General features: G+C 39.7%; 1 protein-coding gene across 2 annotated transcripts in view; it reads right to left on the minus strand.

Annotated features, from left to right (window-relative positions):
* The window catches only part of lamc3 (laminin, gamma 3), a 62241-nt gene that overhangs the window by 16446 nt on the left and 28136 nt on the right, over positions 1-17659 (minus strand). For both annotated transcript variants that reach the window (XM_018740431.2, XM_029253135.1), the window contains exons 10-12: positions 13808-14000; positions 11528-11637; positions 6282-6518 (exon numbers count right to left, since the gene is read on the minus strand). In XM_018740431.2, coding sequence (XP_018595947.2) covers positions 6282-6518; positions 11528-11637; positions 13808-14000 — 540 coding nt within the window. The remainder of the gene's footprint in view (positions 1-6281; positions 6519-11527; positions 11638-13807; positions 14001-17659) is intronic.

Consider the following 17659-nt stretch of genomic DNA (forward strand, 5'->3'; position numbering starts at 1 on the left):
ACTCTACTTTTACAGCGTGTATGAAGAACAACTGATTCAAGAGCTAAAACACTGATTATAATGTAAACACCTTGGAAAAATGAGAGAAGAACCTATTCGCAGAGACTCGGAAAGTGAAGGGTTTTCTTTATGTTGTAAGATATTATAAAACAGCCTATATCATGTTGATCATTGCAACAGAAAAATATACGCAGCATATTTCAGTTGCCTTTGACTTTGAAACTGAGCTCTGTAACTTAAACATTTTAAGTTAAACATTAATTCAATGAATTATGTTCTCTTTGCATGTTTTATAAATAACAATGCAATGCTGGTAAAAAACCTTGGGAAGAGGGGAGAATTTTGCTGGAGCACTGACCGCCACTAACATTATGAAAGGAGAATAACCAGGGCCATTTCAAAATGTTCACCAAATGTGCTCTGAAGGACATTGTGTTTCATTAGTCCTCCGATGAAGCTATTTAATCCTATGCATTGTTCTCATTTCTGCCGAAAAAAGATGGGCTTTGTTACCAGGAAAGGTTAATAAGATCTCTGTGCTATATGTGCATTGACATGAATTTCAAGCACACAAACGCATAGGGAAAAAACTAATTAAATAAAACCTTGATGTTTTTTAACTTTGTGCATGACTCAGATGAATGCATTTCATACAGTAACTTTGAGAGACACTTGTAATGTAATAAACTTTACCCTGCTGTGGATTTTAAGGCAATGGGTCTAACTGCTGCACTACATGCTGTCTGATTTTTTAAAAAAATGATTCTGCCAAGCATAAGGTAACGACCCGCGTTACCCAGGGTTTGGGCAGGAAATGGCTCTATTGTAAATAGTTGAAATGTGGGGAAAAACTGTGAATTTGGTGTTCGGCCATTAGGGTGATTTATGGGGAAAATAAGGGGGTGGCCGTGTTTGCCAGTGGGAAGGGGAGAAAGCCTGGGAGGTGCTAAGTAGGTAGGCTTGAGGAAAAGAGGTCCTCAATTGAGGAAAAGGGGTCCTCAGACTGAGAGCATTATTTAACTGTGTGCCTGTGCATTTTTCTTTGCCCCATCTGAACCCAGAGTGCTGTGTGCCACAATAGCTAAATATTTTGTATGTGACATCACAGTCAATAACAAACCATTAAAAAAAAGAATGAAATATTTCTCCCAACTGAGGTCCATCTAGACAGTGGTTGGCTGAGTGTGCTTAAGATGCTCCTGAATCGGATGCTTCGTGTGTTAAATTCAGCTTCACAAAAAAACTGTGGGGGGTTCAAAAAAATTCAGAAGAGAACCCATATTTTCAAATAATCTTGCAATGACTGAAAGCTATCCTTTAATTACCAGAATAGCTACTCAAATGAAAGAGTCAAATACCATCTACTATTGTTACCTGAAATTGTACTTTGAATGTCACTATAAATAGCTACTTGAGTAATGTGAGTTGAGTTATCTATGTGTTACATTGTATGTCTCTTTGGATTTTACATTGCACACACACACACACACACACACACCTTCAGAACCACTTGTCCCATACAGGGTCACAGAGAACAGAGCCTACCCAGCAACTCAGGGCATAGGGCCAGAGGGGGAGGGAACACACCCAGGACAGGACACCAGTCCACCACAAGGCACCCCAAGCAGGACTCGAACCCCAGACCCACTAGACAGGAGGACCCAGTCCAACCCACTGCACCACTGTGCCCCCAATATAAATACAGTACAACAATATTGAATAATAGGCAGCATTTTACAATTAAGACTGAAGTGATAATACTAAAATACTCCTTTTTGAGCTTTTTTTGGTGCTTTCTGTTTATTTATTTGTCAAATCTGGTTTTATTTTATCCGGGGATGTCCAAGGAGAACGTAACTTAAAAAAGAGACCATTTTAAGCTATGTTAATACACCAAGCGAAAGATCTCTATCTTACAAAAAGCAAGTTCAGGAGGAAATGAAATGCCCTCCAGTCTAAACCTGTTCATTTCCTCTGTTTATCTCTTAGGGTGTTATTCTTTTACAGAAACTGGTGGAAAACTAATTGCAGTCATTTCCATACAACAATGATGTGTTCATTGGATCGTGCTTTGCAAATGTGCTGGTTTCAGTGACACAGGGCTTTTACCTGAGTCCCCCTTGTTTCCAAATATTGCATACATGTGTTCACAACTAGTCGAGTTTTAAAAGAGGCCTTTTAAGAAAGCTGGACTAAAAGTACCAGGGGCTAACTTTAGTTGTCATCTGATACGGGTTTCTGTTTCGTTTCTTTGCACAGTGCTGAAGTTGCTTACCCTACTGCTTTAAAGCAGAACATGTGTGCAAATGTTCTCAGAGAATTCTCAAAGCAAGGTGATTCATAGACTCTCCCTGCTATACATTCATCGGTACTATAGTACAGACACATCTTCAGTAAATAAGCAGCAGTGCAGAACATACAAATCCCCACACACCATGGAGACATAAACAGATTTTTGCGACAATTAGATTGCAGGATCACATTCCAAACACTCCTTCTGTTTTCACAGATTCAGTCAGACTTATAGCAAACATGCTGTTCCATTTTAATGCATTACAGTGTGAAACAGGACAGCATCAGGAGGCAGCTAATACAATGACATTGTGCAGAGTGTCTAATTAATAGATAGTGTATAGATTTAGATTAATAGATACTGTAGAATTAATTTAAAAATTACTTTTCACGATGCCTCCATGACCCTGAGGGTGAGCAGTGACTGAAAATGGGTGGATTTGCATGATGTTCTGACAATTCTTTGACAATTTTTCATTCACAGTTTTCTTAGCAGGAACAAAAACAACATGGTAACATTTCACAACGCTTGTAAAGTGTAGTCATGTACCGATGGATGTGCACAGAATACCAGCTGGGGGGATGCAAGGAGGGGGGGCAGCTGCTTTGAGGTAAAATGAAACAAGCTCAATTGTATTACCCTCCAGGAATACCTCCAAACTAAGATATAATATTGGAGAAAGGTCTTAAGGGATGATATACAATATTTGAAACTGCAAGATATTACCCTTGCTGATGTACCTATAAGAATTACTACTGTTTCTACAAATCTCCCGTGTTCCCGCATCTGCATGTGTGAGATGCTGTATCGACAACATTTCTGTAAGAGTTGCTTTGAAGCCTCCTCTCTGAGGGAACATACTAAATGTGAAAATGTTTGCTTTGCTATGAAAACATTCAAGAGAAAGAGACAAGGAGTTTTGTCTCTCCGCCTCCGCCAAAAAACCAGCCCTGAAGGCATCTTTACTAATTGTTGACCTAAATCAAAGAGCAGAGACGAGGGGTACCCCTCACTACTGCGAAGATCCGGTCCGACCCCTGCTGCTACGTATACACTCGAAGACCCCTCATCTAGAACATATGGTGACCATGTGTCAACTGAAGGATGAAACAGAAGGTTCTTGGTGGCAGCATCACATTAAATAGAAACCACGACTATTGCTCATCGGAGACTGATGTTCATAAGGTTATCGCTACACCAGTAATGTTTGCATAGTGTACTGCTGTATCATTTTAAGACTGGAGCAAAAGTAAATTTTGCCTTGGAAACGGAAGACCAATATTTATTTTGTGCGTTTAGCTGGCACATTCCTCTAAAGCAATTTACAGCATTAGGTTTGTACACCGAACTGCTTACAATTAATTGCTCATTTATACAGCTGGATAATTTTTACTCTATCACTTCAGAGTAGGTACCTTGCTCGAGTATGACCACAAGAGCAGGATTCAAAGCTGGGTCTCGCCAGTGACAAGACAAAGACTTTAAACACTATGCTTTTGCTGTCTTCCGAAATGGCAGAGAGCGGATGCAGAAAACAGAGGAGACATGTTATGCTTACTTTTATGGTTTGAATTTTTTTCATGGAGGATTAGCTTATTCATTTGGTTGTTTATTAACACCCCCTCCCACCCTGGCCTATGAAGTTGAAGCTAAAGCAAAACCCATTTTTCTTCCCAATTTAATGGATGGTGTCCTTTAAATGAACACACCCAGTGAATATGTGCATGTGAAGGACATATGGTAGACTTCATTAGCCCTGGAGCACAGCGCCGATCACTAAGGAGTTTGCTGGAACCACAGCAAATATTAACATTTGCAATCTGCCGTGTCCCACTACAATAAATAGAAGTGACACAAGATGGTGAGCATTAATAAATCACGATTATGAAGAGCCACTGCATCCGCCTGCCCACGTAACCGTACAACCTCAATTCCTATTTCAAACGCAGCTGAGAATGTACAGCAGAATATGGAGATCCATTACACGAGTGCATGAAATTAATGCAAATTTCCAATTAAGTTTCGGTGATGTACTTACATGCTGCGTATGTAACTGCATTACAGAAATGTACATGAAAAAGATAATTGCAGCCTTGTTTAAAATAGATGGAAACTTCCTTAAGTAATTACATTAGAGCTAGATAATGATACAAAAATTGGAAGAAACACGAAACCTGTAAAAGTTTCAGGAGAACTTTTAAACAAAATAGATAGTTGTTTTGCAGACTAAATGAGCTGTTTCTTCCTCTGAAATGAAACGGGCTGAATAAATAAATCACCGAACTCACCACCCATCATTCATGCTTACTTTTCTACCCTTTTGTAATCTCTCAGGCCGTAAGTTGTTTATTTGGCATTTTTCAGTTTGCCTGAACCCGTTTCTGTTCATGCATTGGTCATTTTTGGATCTGCCCACCACACAGTGAACCTGCTGTTTTTCACAGTGGATTAAGCAGAAGCAGATATAACAGATGCCTGGACCGTCATATTGCGGCATTTTAATATTATGACAGAAACAAATGAAATACCAACACTGCTTCTTTGGAGCACTTTTAATGGAAGGCCTAAATTTTCTATGGAATATATCTGTACCTCGTAAAGATTAAACAACTTCCATTGTCATGCCTTTCTCCTTTTAGACAACGAAAGCTACGTGGGTCAGCTGGATTCAGCGAGGTGTCTTGAAAGTTCACAGCTCTCTGTGCCATACATCTGGCTAGCAACCAGGGTGAAACCACTGGTGGTCTAGTCTTAAAAAAAGATGATGATGGCCTAGATTAGGGCTACGGATGCACTTTGAGAACTACAGGAGTTAGGTGATTACATTTTTTGTTCCAAACTCTTTTTTCAAAGGCTTATGAGAGATTAAGCGTGAAAAAGTGCCAGAACCATTGGCCCCAGAACTACCGATTTTTTTGGATGGAAGCAAACATTTCTAATGTCTAGTTCCATATTGAGAAGAGCGAGACATGGTACAGTAAACAAATGCAAGTTTCCCCTCTGTGGGTAAATGGACAGCCACTCAAAGAGCAATATGGAATGGAAGTGTGTTTTTCAGCTCAGTGCAAAAAAACTGCTGCAAATCAGGGAACAACATGTTGACAAACACAGAAATCTTTGAATCAGCAGCATGTTTAGTTTTAATGGATTTAGTTTTAATGGTCCTCTCCATGCTCCAGAGAGATGTAATGAGGGAGGCGGCATTGTATAGTTAAAGGGGCAAGTGGAGTGGCCTATTAAGGTGGACTAGAAAATGAATGTGTTTTTTAGATGTACATTTGAAGTCTCATGCAATTTGTCATGCATTTATAATGTGGCTTAGTCTGAACTGTTTTTATCTGAATCAAATAAAAAGGTTTTGAGAAAATAACAAACAATTTGCAAGGTTTAAAAATGGGAGCTGATGACGAGGTTGAGGTTTCGAATGATTGCCAGACAGGAAGCGGGCAGCCTACAGAAATGCTGAAAGCCTCAATAGTGAGGAGGGAAAGTTCTCAGAACAGTCTAGAAAGATAAGGCTTTTTAATAAAGTCCCCGTCTTACATCAATTAGCAAAAGGCCAATTAAGAGGATTAGAACTAATGAGACACAATCGCTCATCTGCCACACACCACCCGAGTACACCCTAGCCCTGTTCTGGCCTTTGCATGGATGAAGTAAACAAACAGTGGCTCAAGGCTGTCTGTTAAATGGGTCTTAAATCTGGCGTGTGACAACAGAAGTACCACTGCCACATTTCATTTCTCTTTTAGAATCATTTGCTGTTTCATCCCCCCCAAACAAATTCATCATTTCACAATCAATCTTATGCTGAGATGTTTTTGATACACAGAGGAGAACAAAGTAGGAAGGTAAACCTCTGCTTTGCAAAATTTAGATGAGCAAATAGGGTGAAGAGGAAAGGGAGATTAGGGGGCAAATCATCATCATTAGTTCTGAAGAAGAGTCAATGACAACTATGAAGAGTGGGGCTTGAGAGCTTGTTTACCTGTCTCCGGGTGGCATTCTCCGTGCTGGTTGCAGGTACAGGGTACACACCGGGCGAAGGGTCCTCCGTTCGGGACCTCCCTCTTGTACCCGGGGGCGCAGCGCTCACAGAATTGCCCCTCAAATCCCAGGGGGCAGGTGCATTGCTCAACCCAAGGAGCAGAGGGCAAGTCAGTGAGTGAGAGGGTGGACATGGGTCTTGCAGAGACCAGGCTGACCCTGGAGAGCTGGGATGTATCTACACATAGAGAGACAGAAGTCACTGGCAATGTGGTAGCTTTGGTCATAGTCAGGCATAGTTGAACTTCAGAGAACAGTTCTCTGCAGTAATTACAAGATGGCTGAAAAGTAGCACGTGCATCAATAGCAAGACCGGGGCCAGAGAAGCCTGTTCAGATGGTGGTTGAGAGGGGGCCCGTGGGGCGTTTTTTTAGCTATTTCACAAAGATGGGAATAACCAACTTGGCGGGTCACACAATTTCCAACTCCACCACATTTGGACTTCCTCTTATGAACCCCAAGGACTAGTAACACTGCTGACTGCCTCTGCCTGTGGCTTTATTGGAGAGCTGCGCAGTTCCTGCATAGCACATGTCTGTCGCATTATAATACATTCAAAAGGTGTTCCGAAGTGAAAAGGGGGTGGAGGAATGAGCCGTCCATCGGGCACGTTGATGCGCCTGATGGACAGTTCATTCTTCCACCCCCATTTCACTTGGATCACCTTTCGGAAAATTACTAAATGAATCAATGGGGGAAGGGGGGACATCGACATTGAGTAACAGCAAAGTAACGCACCCTGGATTGGAGCTGCAAACTGATAATGATCGTGATGTGGGTGTGTCCTTGTACCTGCACAAAGGGCAGCCTGCTGCTTGCCTGCCAGATACAAGTCATTGCCCATAAGGGACCTGTGACAAAGGAAGCTCACCAGGGCACGTATCTAAACAAGACCTCATTTCACTAGACCAAAGCAATGCAAACCTAGTCTGACGCAGCTGAAAACTCCTAGCAAGGCATGTTCGAGCATGTTCCATTTACCACAATCCAGTTTTTGATTTGTTCGGTAAACAGGTCAGTAAAAATTAATTAAGCAAGATCTCACCTGGAGCAAAAACCAGCAGAGATCACTTATCTCACCCATATGCTAGTGTGAACATTAAACACTGAACTTCTTAAACTTTATACAACAGTCAAAAAGCTCTCAAAAACTTGACTATATTATTATTTGCTATTTTCTTCTTTTATAAAAGTTGCTGGGAACGTGTTCTGCCTTGCAGAATAATAGTTGTAACAATACTGGAAATAATGATGCTCTCACTAGCAGGACACTGTAATTGGGATGGATACCAGGTTAAGGGCAAGGCAACTAAGTCAAGACATACCCAAGTTTATAAAATATCAATACTTTTACAGCTGGCTCAAGAAAAATGTAAAAACATAATCCTGCAACACAAACCAAAAGACAATTTAAGACTTTGGACTTACTATCAAATCAAAGTAAGTGAAAACATTCCTAATTAAAGTGGTCAGAGTGGTGATTAATAATAATAATAATAATAATAATAATAAGAATGTTAGCTTATATTATATGGGATACAAAATTATACCTTCTCAGCTGAATGTACTAGACCATAAAGTACAGAGTATGGAAGGAAACATTTGTGCAATGCCCAGTGTTTTCAAAGTAAATTAAACACAACAATAATGCTCACGGACTTCAGGTTTCTTAAAATCCTATTTTTTCATAACAAATATTCATGAATGAATTATAAAGTGTTTTTCTTCAAAAATATAGACTGAAAAAAATTGGATCCCCTGTTTCTAGTACTTACTGTAGCCCTCTGGCATAGATAACAGCAGAAAACCTTTCCATTTAATTTTTAACAACGTAGAGTAGGATCTTGGGCAATTCCTTCCTGCTGAACTTCTGCAGATCCTTGATGTCCTTAGGTCTATACTTATGGACTGCTCCCTTCAATTTAGGACTGAGTGTTTAAATCCAAGTGGATTTTGGAATATTCTTGCATATAACTACCTTTCAAAGGCCAAATAGACCCAAAATTAGATTTCAATGTAAAACTACACAAAGAGTTGAGCAACCAACCTTTTAAAGTAAACAAGAGTTAATGTTACCAAGTGTACTGTTGGTTGTGGCTGAGACACAATTATTAAGTGGTTGGTGGAAATGCCAGAGGCTGTGGACGAAAGTTATGGTGTCGCAATAAGATTAGAGTAAATGTCACACTTAGTTTTAATTAGAGGAATGCAGCTGACCAGGGTGAAGGGCGTGGAGTTTGAACATGGCATAAAATTTTTAAATATGTTTCCGAATCTCATCAGCATGATCCTACATGCAACCTTTGCAATATTTTAACATTTCTCACATCTGCAATTACAGCAGTTATTTTACGTATGCTTTTTACAGTAATTTCTACTGCAACAACCTCCAAGCAAATCAATTCGTCATTGGTATCTTTCCCGATTTCCCTGAAATGCTCAATAAATGGGGGGTAATAAATTTTACCCAAAGATGACTGTCCTGTTTTTGTCCAGTTGAAATTAAACACACAAGATAGATAGTGATGTTCAGCAATTTACATCAAAACTGCCGCAGCACTTCTAGAAGAATACCACTCATCATCAGTTAAGACAATCAAATTCTTACAAGGCCTTCTGTCTTTATTACTTGTTTTATTGCCTTGTAATTTGGTTTTTGATGGTTTATGAACCTAATTTCTAAAATGATGATGATGATGATGATAAAATGCTGATTATTTTGTTTTTTTTTTTTGTCAGTTTCCCAAATGCCCTTAAACAATTTGAAGTCCAAACATGTTTTAATAATACTTCTCCTCTAGACTTTATTTTCCATAAGTCCTCTAGCATTTCCTTCACATTAACATGCAATTGTTGGTTGCAATGCACGGCTTAAACATTTTCCAGAGATTCAGAATTGATATTATGCATTACCCTTGATATAATCTCTGTTGAAATAAACAGTTTTCCTAGACCTTTGCATGTTAGTACTTAAAAATAAAGTGGATGAAAATCTGTCACATTCAGCCTGTGAATTTATTCTTCAGAAATTGCCTGAAGAACATTCTGTAGCCAAACAAACACTGAAAAAATAACGTCCTTGGGGAATAAAATATTTCAAAAGGACTCGACTTTGTTTAAATTTGACCCAGTGCTAAGGACACCATGTTGCAAGTGCATGATAAGGGATAGGTAACTATAGTTCATATTGTGCTTATCACTTAATGATTATTTACTACAAACTAACTAAAAAGGGCTGACTGTCAACTCTTATTCAGTACTGGGGAGTTTATACCTGTCATGGAAGACCAATTGATTTCACCTCTTTCAACACCGCAAAACAGACATCAGACACGAATCACCACCTGAATGCTGGTATTCAGTATCCCCAGATATCTCAGTTCTAGGACAGAAACACTTTAAATTTAAAGAACAGGATTATGTATGAATTTGCCATTTTTAAAACTTGAGATATTGGTGTGCTCCAGTATTCCAATGGCTACTGTCAAGTGCTTAGACAAAAACATTCTGAAATATTCTGCAAATGAGAATCAAATGGAGAAACAGTGTACTGTAGAAAACTATGCACTGTAACTTACGTTTAATTTCTTACTGCCATTATATTATCAATATATTGCGCATTTTATGAGATCGAAGTGTAAATTTAGAGATGGAAAGCAGGTAGAATAGTGGTTCGCGCTACTGCCTTTGCACCCAAAGGTAGGACAGTAGCATCTTGGTTATGATACCTCTTTTGTTTTATTTTGTTTTAAAATGGAGAAAACCTGTTTACAATATAGATTATAGAAGTGCTGTGAAAGACAATATTCTCTGTGACTAACTACAGTATGGATATTTCATCTTAAGAGATGATCTGTCTCATTCTGAGCATACCAAAAACTTTATCCTGTGGTGGAATGTATCATGGCACATGACACCTGAAATTGTACCTATAATTTGTCACACCTTGAGGCTGTTGGGTGACAAGCAGTATGACTGGTAGTTATTGGTTGTGATTCTGTTCACTGTCAGTGCTGGTCTGCAGTCAAAAATACATTCCATGTCTGTCTGTCGATGAATATTCATGATCTGTGGCTACAGATAGAGGTCTTGAATGGAATTTATTTGCCTTAAGAAACTTTTTAGCAAGGGTAGGGAGGTACTCTGTGTGCATGACAAAAAAAATATAACTACTTTTAGTTATTTCCAGGTAATCTTCAGCAAGTAGTCCAATGGTGACTCACAGAAGGAAAGGGAGATTGCTGGCCCTGATGGAAAATGACAACTGAAAAGGCTAGAGCTCTTTCTAAGGTTTCCTTCATTGCAGGGATCGAACCTTGGCCATGAGTCGAGGAGTGGAGCTGTAGGGGCCTAGTACAGCATTCATTACTTACATTATTCATTACTTCTGTATGTGTAATGGTGCACATATTTTGCTTTGTTTGTGTGGGTACATCAGGAAGCAGATGTGGGAAGCTTTTTATCCTGAAATTTGAGGACAAAGACATCAAACATTCAGGCAAAGTCCTTCTCTTTCCCTTTACTCTTCTCTTTGCATCCTCTGTCTCAGCATAATTCCTGCAGCCAATTACCTGAGTGCTGTTTTCGAAGGGCTGTCTGCAAAGTTATATACCTGGATAGGAGGTTCTTTGCGGAGGTCACGTCTGAGAAGCGAAAATGAGACGGAGCTTTTGAATCACAGGGGAGCTCTCCTTTGTCTCTCAACGCACAAATCTTAAGTGCTCTCATCATGATAACATGATGCTCGGAAAGCAGGCATGGCCTGTGATGAACGCTAACTGAAATTACTGCCTGCCTTCACCAAACAAAAACCCCTCGTTTTAACTTTTCCTCCCAGAAAATAAGCAAACAGACTCAATCAGCTGTCTGAGCATCGGAATGCTAAAGTGCCTTTTCAAACGTCCTGATTTACCCAGTGCCTCCCTTTTAAATGTTAAAGATCCGTTGACAGAGTCAGAAACAGAGCTCAAAAAAGTAAATGTAAGCAATGCTGTTTCTGTTCATCTGAAGATACAGAAAGGTCTACAGAGAGGGAAGTTGTACCTTGACAGCAGGAAAAAAATGACACCCAAGCACACAAATAGGAAGGTAGACAGATAAAGCCCCACAGATGTATCAAAAACTGGGAAGTTGAAAAGAGTGAGCATTCAGCCAATCGTGAGAGCATGTTCATGTGCCCGCACTCACAGTTAAGTCCCCCAGCGTTGCTGATCTTGAGTGCACTGAGGTTGTACAAAAGGTGCCGGAGTTCTGGCGCAGACAACGGTGGCCTCAGTTTGTCCTCGTCTTCATGGAGCCTGGAGCCACCAAACATCAGATAAAACACTTTACAACCAGACAGGGATAGACTGATAAAGTCTACGGTATTTGCTGGAAAAGCAACAACAAAAAATACAGTTAAAAACATGTATGTTCACCAAATAGTCTAAGTTCTGAGGGGACTGTCGTAAAAGGTGGAATTTAAGTACCCTTTTACATCCTGCCAAAGGGAGGGAGAGAGTCTTTCATTAAATGCATGTGTCAAGCACTCTGACAGAGGAAGTGGGAGCGTGGGACACTGGCGGAGGGCTAATCTTCTCTGCGCACCCATCACATCATAGACTAGCAGTAAGCGCACCACAACCATCGGGCTGGAGTCACCCCCCGCACGCAGATCACTTCCACTACATGGCCAAGGAACCCACTGGCCCACTTCCATATGCTTACCTGGATATTAAGAAATCAACCCGCCCATTTAAAACATTTTATATTTTCAGGGGATATTTGGTAGGGTCCTTAAGAGGAAGCACCTCATGTCATTTTGGAAACCTCCTATCCGTTCCTGACTGACAGATATGGGGGTAATGTTATTTCAGGACTGGGAAGGAGCACAACTCCACTTATCCAGGTTAATGTATTCCCCGTGACTCACATTAATTAGAGATCCTGTCAATGAGGAGCCTTGCTACAAGGTGTAGGTGCTTTTCATGTTTATTTATATTTTCCCAACAAATTTCATGACAGGGTGTCTGAAATACCTGCTGCTAGTGTACGTATTTTTTTTACTGTGCTGTCGCTAGTATGAGCAGAATAAAATGCCACCTTAGTAAGTGACAGTTGCTGCTGCATACACGCACGCACGCGCACACACACACACACGCACACACACACACACACACACACACACACACACATACACACACACACACACACAAAGTTACTTTCTCCAGGCAAAGTCATCTGGGTGATAGTGGGTAACAGTCCAGATCTCTGACCCTTCTTTCATAGCAGTACAGACAGCACCTGCCAATTATGAGCCGTCAAAGTAATGGTGGGAGTGGGGGGTGGGTACTGTGTGATGGACACCAGGCAGGAAGCAGATGCTCATTGTTTCAAAAGCTGAGCCAAGGGAAACACTGACAGAGTCCGTGTTTTCCTGTCGTGTTCTGGGGCAATATGTAAATCTCTGCAAATCTCCTCTCCCCGGAGTCTGGCTATGATGACACCACTCCAAGCAAGAACTGCTATTTAGAGCAGATTCAAAGTTCCTTCTCCAAAGGACTGGGGGGACTTGCTGTGTCACTTGCCACCTGAACATATACTCTCCTGCTCTGCCAAACCTTGGCATCTGACTCCCAGTATGCAAAAAGATAGAAAAAAAGGACAAATGACTTCTATATTTTTTGTCCCTTTTTGGCCTTTAATATTTAAACAATTTCAATAGCCATGAGTTACAAAATCCCTATTGCACTATAACAAAATGAGCAGCATAAGACACAAAAGGGCAGCAGCCTTGTATTTCAGGAGCCCAGAGAACACCCATTCCAACAAAATGAATCCAAAGCATAAAGGCCAAAAATGTGGTTGTATATCATCACAACCTGCATTTATGCACAGTTGTAAAATTTCTTGTCTGTCTGTCATTTACAGGAATGTGAACAAATGAGATTGACGGATGGTACATTGAAGGTCTCCGGGAAGACTTAAATCATTCAGACAACATCTTGCCAAGATTAACCCAAGACCCACAAGCAGAACAGGATGCCACCTACCCAAAATATATCACCTCTGAAGACTGAGCGAACGATTTATTGCAAATGTATTACTGCCTTTGAAAACCTTACCGCTGACATATTTAAAACAAGCTGGCTGAGAATGAAAAGCTTGGAGGGTGAAACAGTAATATGAAGCACTGTGACACCTGTGAGCTGACACAAAGTGGAAGCAGGATGCGAAGCAGGTTTGCATGTTACAGGCCACCTACAGAACATGCCCTGTGCCAGTTCTCAGTTAATGGAGATTTTAATGCATATTATGTTATTTTGTAAATGTGAACTTTTTATAAAAAATACAAAATGACTGAAAATGTATGTAATCAACCTCATTTAAATATCTGATATTTCAACACCTGCCCACATAAGGGTCCATGTAAGAAAAAGGTGAGCTTCTCCTATACCTGGCAGGAAGCCTTGGTGGGAAGATTCTCACCTGAGAAAAAAGGATTGCTCAGTGAAGTGCGGGCGTGAAAGTCCTGGCTCAGATTGAAGTTCTGCTGAGACAGACATGCCAGACCCTTCGAGAACAACAGTGACTTGTTTCGGCAGAAGCTCATGATCCTCAGCTACAAACTCAAATATTAGTGGCCGCCCATAGCTCTGCAACTGGTTCCCCAGGAACTTCTCTGAAATAAGGACAGGCAAAACAAAGAGAAAATAATCAATAAAACACATATTACAAATTCATTTTATTTTGTTTAAAGGGGTGCACACAAAGCAGCATAGTTGCACCTCTTTCCAAATCCAACGAAACTTGAGCAAGATGTTTACTGTCAATTGCTCCAGTAAAAATTACCCAGCTGTATACATGAGTAAATAATCTGAAGTAGTTTAGTATACAAACCTAACATTATAAGATGGAGAAAAGTATCAACAAAAAGAATAAAAACTGAACAGTTGTGTCTTTCTCTATAATTGGTTGCTCTTTGTACTATTGTGCACCCGAGCAAAGGTGGAGCGACAGAGAAAGGGAACTGCAGCCCTGATTTCTTCTCTGCGGATGATCACGTCCCTTTAAAAGTTTAAAGACACTTTCCAATGGAAACAATTAAAAATTCAAGGTATTGAGCAGTAGTGAAAAGCATTTTCTTGGCACTCCAGAGACTGTCACATCCTGAGCTGCTTCTTCATCTCTACAAGCTACAAATCAACTATTCATCACTACAGACACTTGGTCGGAGGTATGGAATAGCAGCGTTTCCCATAACACTAAGACCCAAAGTTTCAAAAGCTATTTCTCCTCTATTCTTGTTGCTCCTGGGGGTAATTTCACTTGTGACAACATCATGTCAGAGAACATTAGCTCAAGAGGGAAAAAACGCTTTTCCTAGTTGCAAACACACAGCACAGAGCATAATTAAAAAAATAAAATGAGAAACAACCCCGTTTTCAACTTTAATTGTTGCAGCGTCTCTTGAGCGCTGCCGATGGCCTAGGGCCTTAGTCAACAGAAGTTCCTCCTGCTGGTACACAGCCTCAAGTGCAGGCTGTGGCTTTTGTCTTATCCTTCATGAAAAAACTGCCATGCCTTCCTTCCCTGTAAACATGACACCACATGTGTCACGATGAAACGGGGAAGCTGAGGATAAGTGCTGTGGTATACACTAAATGTTTATTTGTAATATATATTACATATATATTTTTGTGAATACAAGAACTTTGACGTTTTTAGTACGATGAAACTGCCATGGGCTGAACCCACAGTCAACTGAACTGCTTTCCCAGTGGAATGTCCATGTCAGCACATGCACTACAGCATGGTGTTTCTCAGTCCTGACCCAAGGGATCCCTGCCGGTGCTGGTTTTTGTTCGGTTGACCTTATGATGAAATGATCTGTGTTATCTTGTTTACTGAATGACTCCAATATTTCAAGTCAGAAAATGTAAGGAGTTCCAATAAGTTTTATTAGCAGTGGAATACTTTGCAATGTTAAAAACTTGTGTGAATGAATTTACATTTCTTATATTTATACATTTCTGTACTATAATTTCAATTAATTACATGAGTACAGTGATTAGTTCATGTGATGCATATTTCTGAATCAGTCTTTTTTTTAAGTTCAGTACCGAGTTATTTACGTATCTTTTCATTTAATTGTATAGTCTATGGTTATAAATGCCTCTCTAGTGCTACTCTCCTCTCTCATTACTCCTTTCCTGCCTTTAGTTCAATTTTTTTAAAATTACTTTCTATATTATATCCTTTCCACCAAGTCGGATTGAGAATCTTATTATAAAACTAGTAACAAAAAGCAGAAACAGATATCATTAGTAGCATGATACCAGCATTAGTAAGGATAAAGATAAAATCAAATAGCTTATATGTTTGTGTATGCTTTAAATCAAATTATATTTTATTTGTTTTTAAATTTGCAAAGCAACAGTTAGAACTAAAGAGAGTGACCTGGTATAGGATAAAATGAGGATGGTGGCATCATTAAATTATGTTGCATGAAATGTTCCTTGGGTTTGCTGTCATTTAATGAAAAAAATTCACTGGCTTCAACCCACTCTTTTCAGGTTCACTCCCGCAGCTTCCCAAGCTTCAAAATTTGTATGGTCTCATTAGCCTCATCCAGTAAACAATAAAAGTTTTGGGAAAACAGCCTTATATATGGCAGACATTAATTACTGTGATAAAAGGTAAATCAGCATCTAAGCTGTTTGCTAATGCTTCTCAGGGAAATCAAACATTTGGTGAAATCCTTGCAGAGTAGCAATAGATATGCTTTCTTCGTGTGGGTATTATGTGACCGTAAGCCTCAAACTGATTGTGACTTCAGTAACAGAATATATTTATTTATAGTCCTTCGTTGGACTCAGTTGCATTGAATGTCTGTAGGCTGTGTTTTTATGTTTTTTAACATACAACCTGCACTCTGGAATGAAGAGCAGAACTGCAAATAACCATCAATATAAACATGTTCCAAAAAGTTTAAACAAGACTGACAGTCTTATTCTAGACTGTGGTTATTTCTAACCTTTTGAGCATCAGGGTCTTCTGTCGGCCCAACAACGAGAAAGTGAAACATTTGCTCCAGGACAAATTTCTTTAACTGAAATATTGATGAAATATAAACCCTGATTATTTTGTTAAACACAAATGACTTGCTTTGACAGCATGATGGGTGACATTTAACCACATTTAGAAGGCACTGAATGACAACAGGAGGGGTGCGGTGGCGCAGTGGGTTGGACTGCAGTCCTGCTCTCTGGTGGGTCTGGGGTTCAAGTCCCGCTTGGGGTGCCTTGTGACGGACTGGCGTCCCGTCCTGGGTGTGTCCCCTACCTCTCTCCAGCCTTACGCCCTGTGTTGCCGGGTAGGCTCCGGTTCCCCGTGACCCCGTATGGGACAAGCGGTTCTGAAAGTGTGTGTGTGTGTGAATGACAACACACATCATTTAAATTTTCAAAATTTCAGATTGAATTCTGTTCCTTAGTTTCTAAATCAGGCCAATTACAATGGAAATATCCTATGGTAAAAATGTAAATGGAAATATCCTACTATATCCTGTGGTAACCTTTTTCATTTTAAAATTATATTGTGTTTACTCTTGGGATGGTAGCATAGACCATTAGACTTAATCACTGCTAATAGTTATGGAACTGTATCCCATAAGATTTCTCTTAAAAAGTTACTTGTTCTATTCTGACTTACAATAACTGGTGTTTTATATCTATAGAGAAAATTATATTTTTATATCTATAGAGAAAATTACTAACTACACTAAATAAAGGATACCTCACAAAAAAGGCAGTACTCTTAGTGCTTTTCACTGCTTGTATTAAAAAAAATCTTGTTTTATAAGCAGGTTTAGTGTGAAAACATGATCTTTGTATTTTACAAACCTTAACTAATTCAGCAGAGGAGGGCTCAAGTGCAGCAATACCCCTCTCTATCTCCTCTAGAGCCATGCCTAACATCAGAGCTTGGTGGATCAATAAAAACAGTAGAGCATCGCTTGAGTGGACGAATAGGTCCATAATTGAAAACTCCACAATGTTCTTAATCTGATTCGCACAAAACTTAAAATAAAAAAGAAAAAAAAACAGAGTGCACTACTACTTACTGCTTCAGGAAAAAAAAAGAAAAAAGCTAATTCCAAATGTATTTCTTGGCCTTTTCAGCCTGGATTTCTTCCTGGTTCATGTTTACTGCTTAAAAATACCTCTTTTGAGGTAGCACAAATATGGGGAACAGTCTGGACCCTTTTTCTATATTGAACACAGAATTCTTGTAACTGACATCCTCTAATCCCAAATCCATAAATAAAAACTCTGAGTG

Source organism: Scleropages formosus, chromosome 6 (assembly GCF_900964775.1).
Source record: "Scleropages formosus chromosome 6, fSclFor1.1, whole genome shotgun sequence".
In the NCBI taxonomy this organism is placed as follows: Eukaryota; Metazoa; Chordata; class Actinopteri; order Osteoglossiformes; family Osteoglossidae; genus Scleropages; species Scleropages formosus.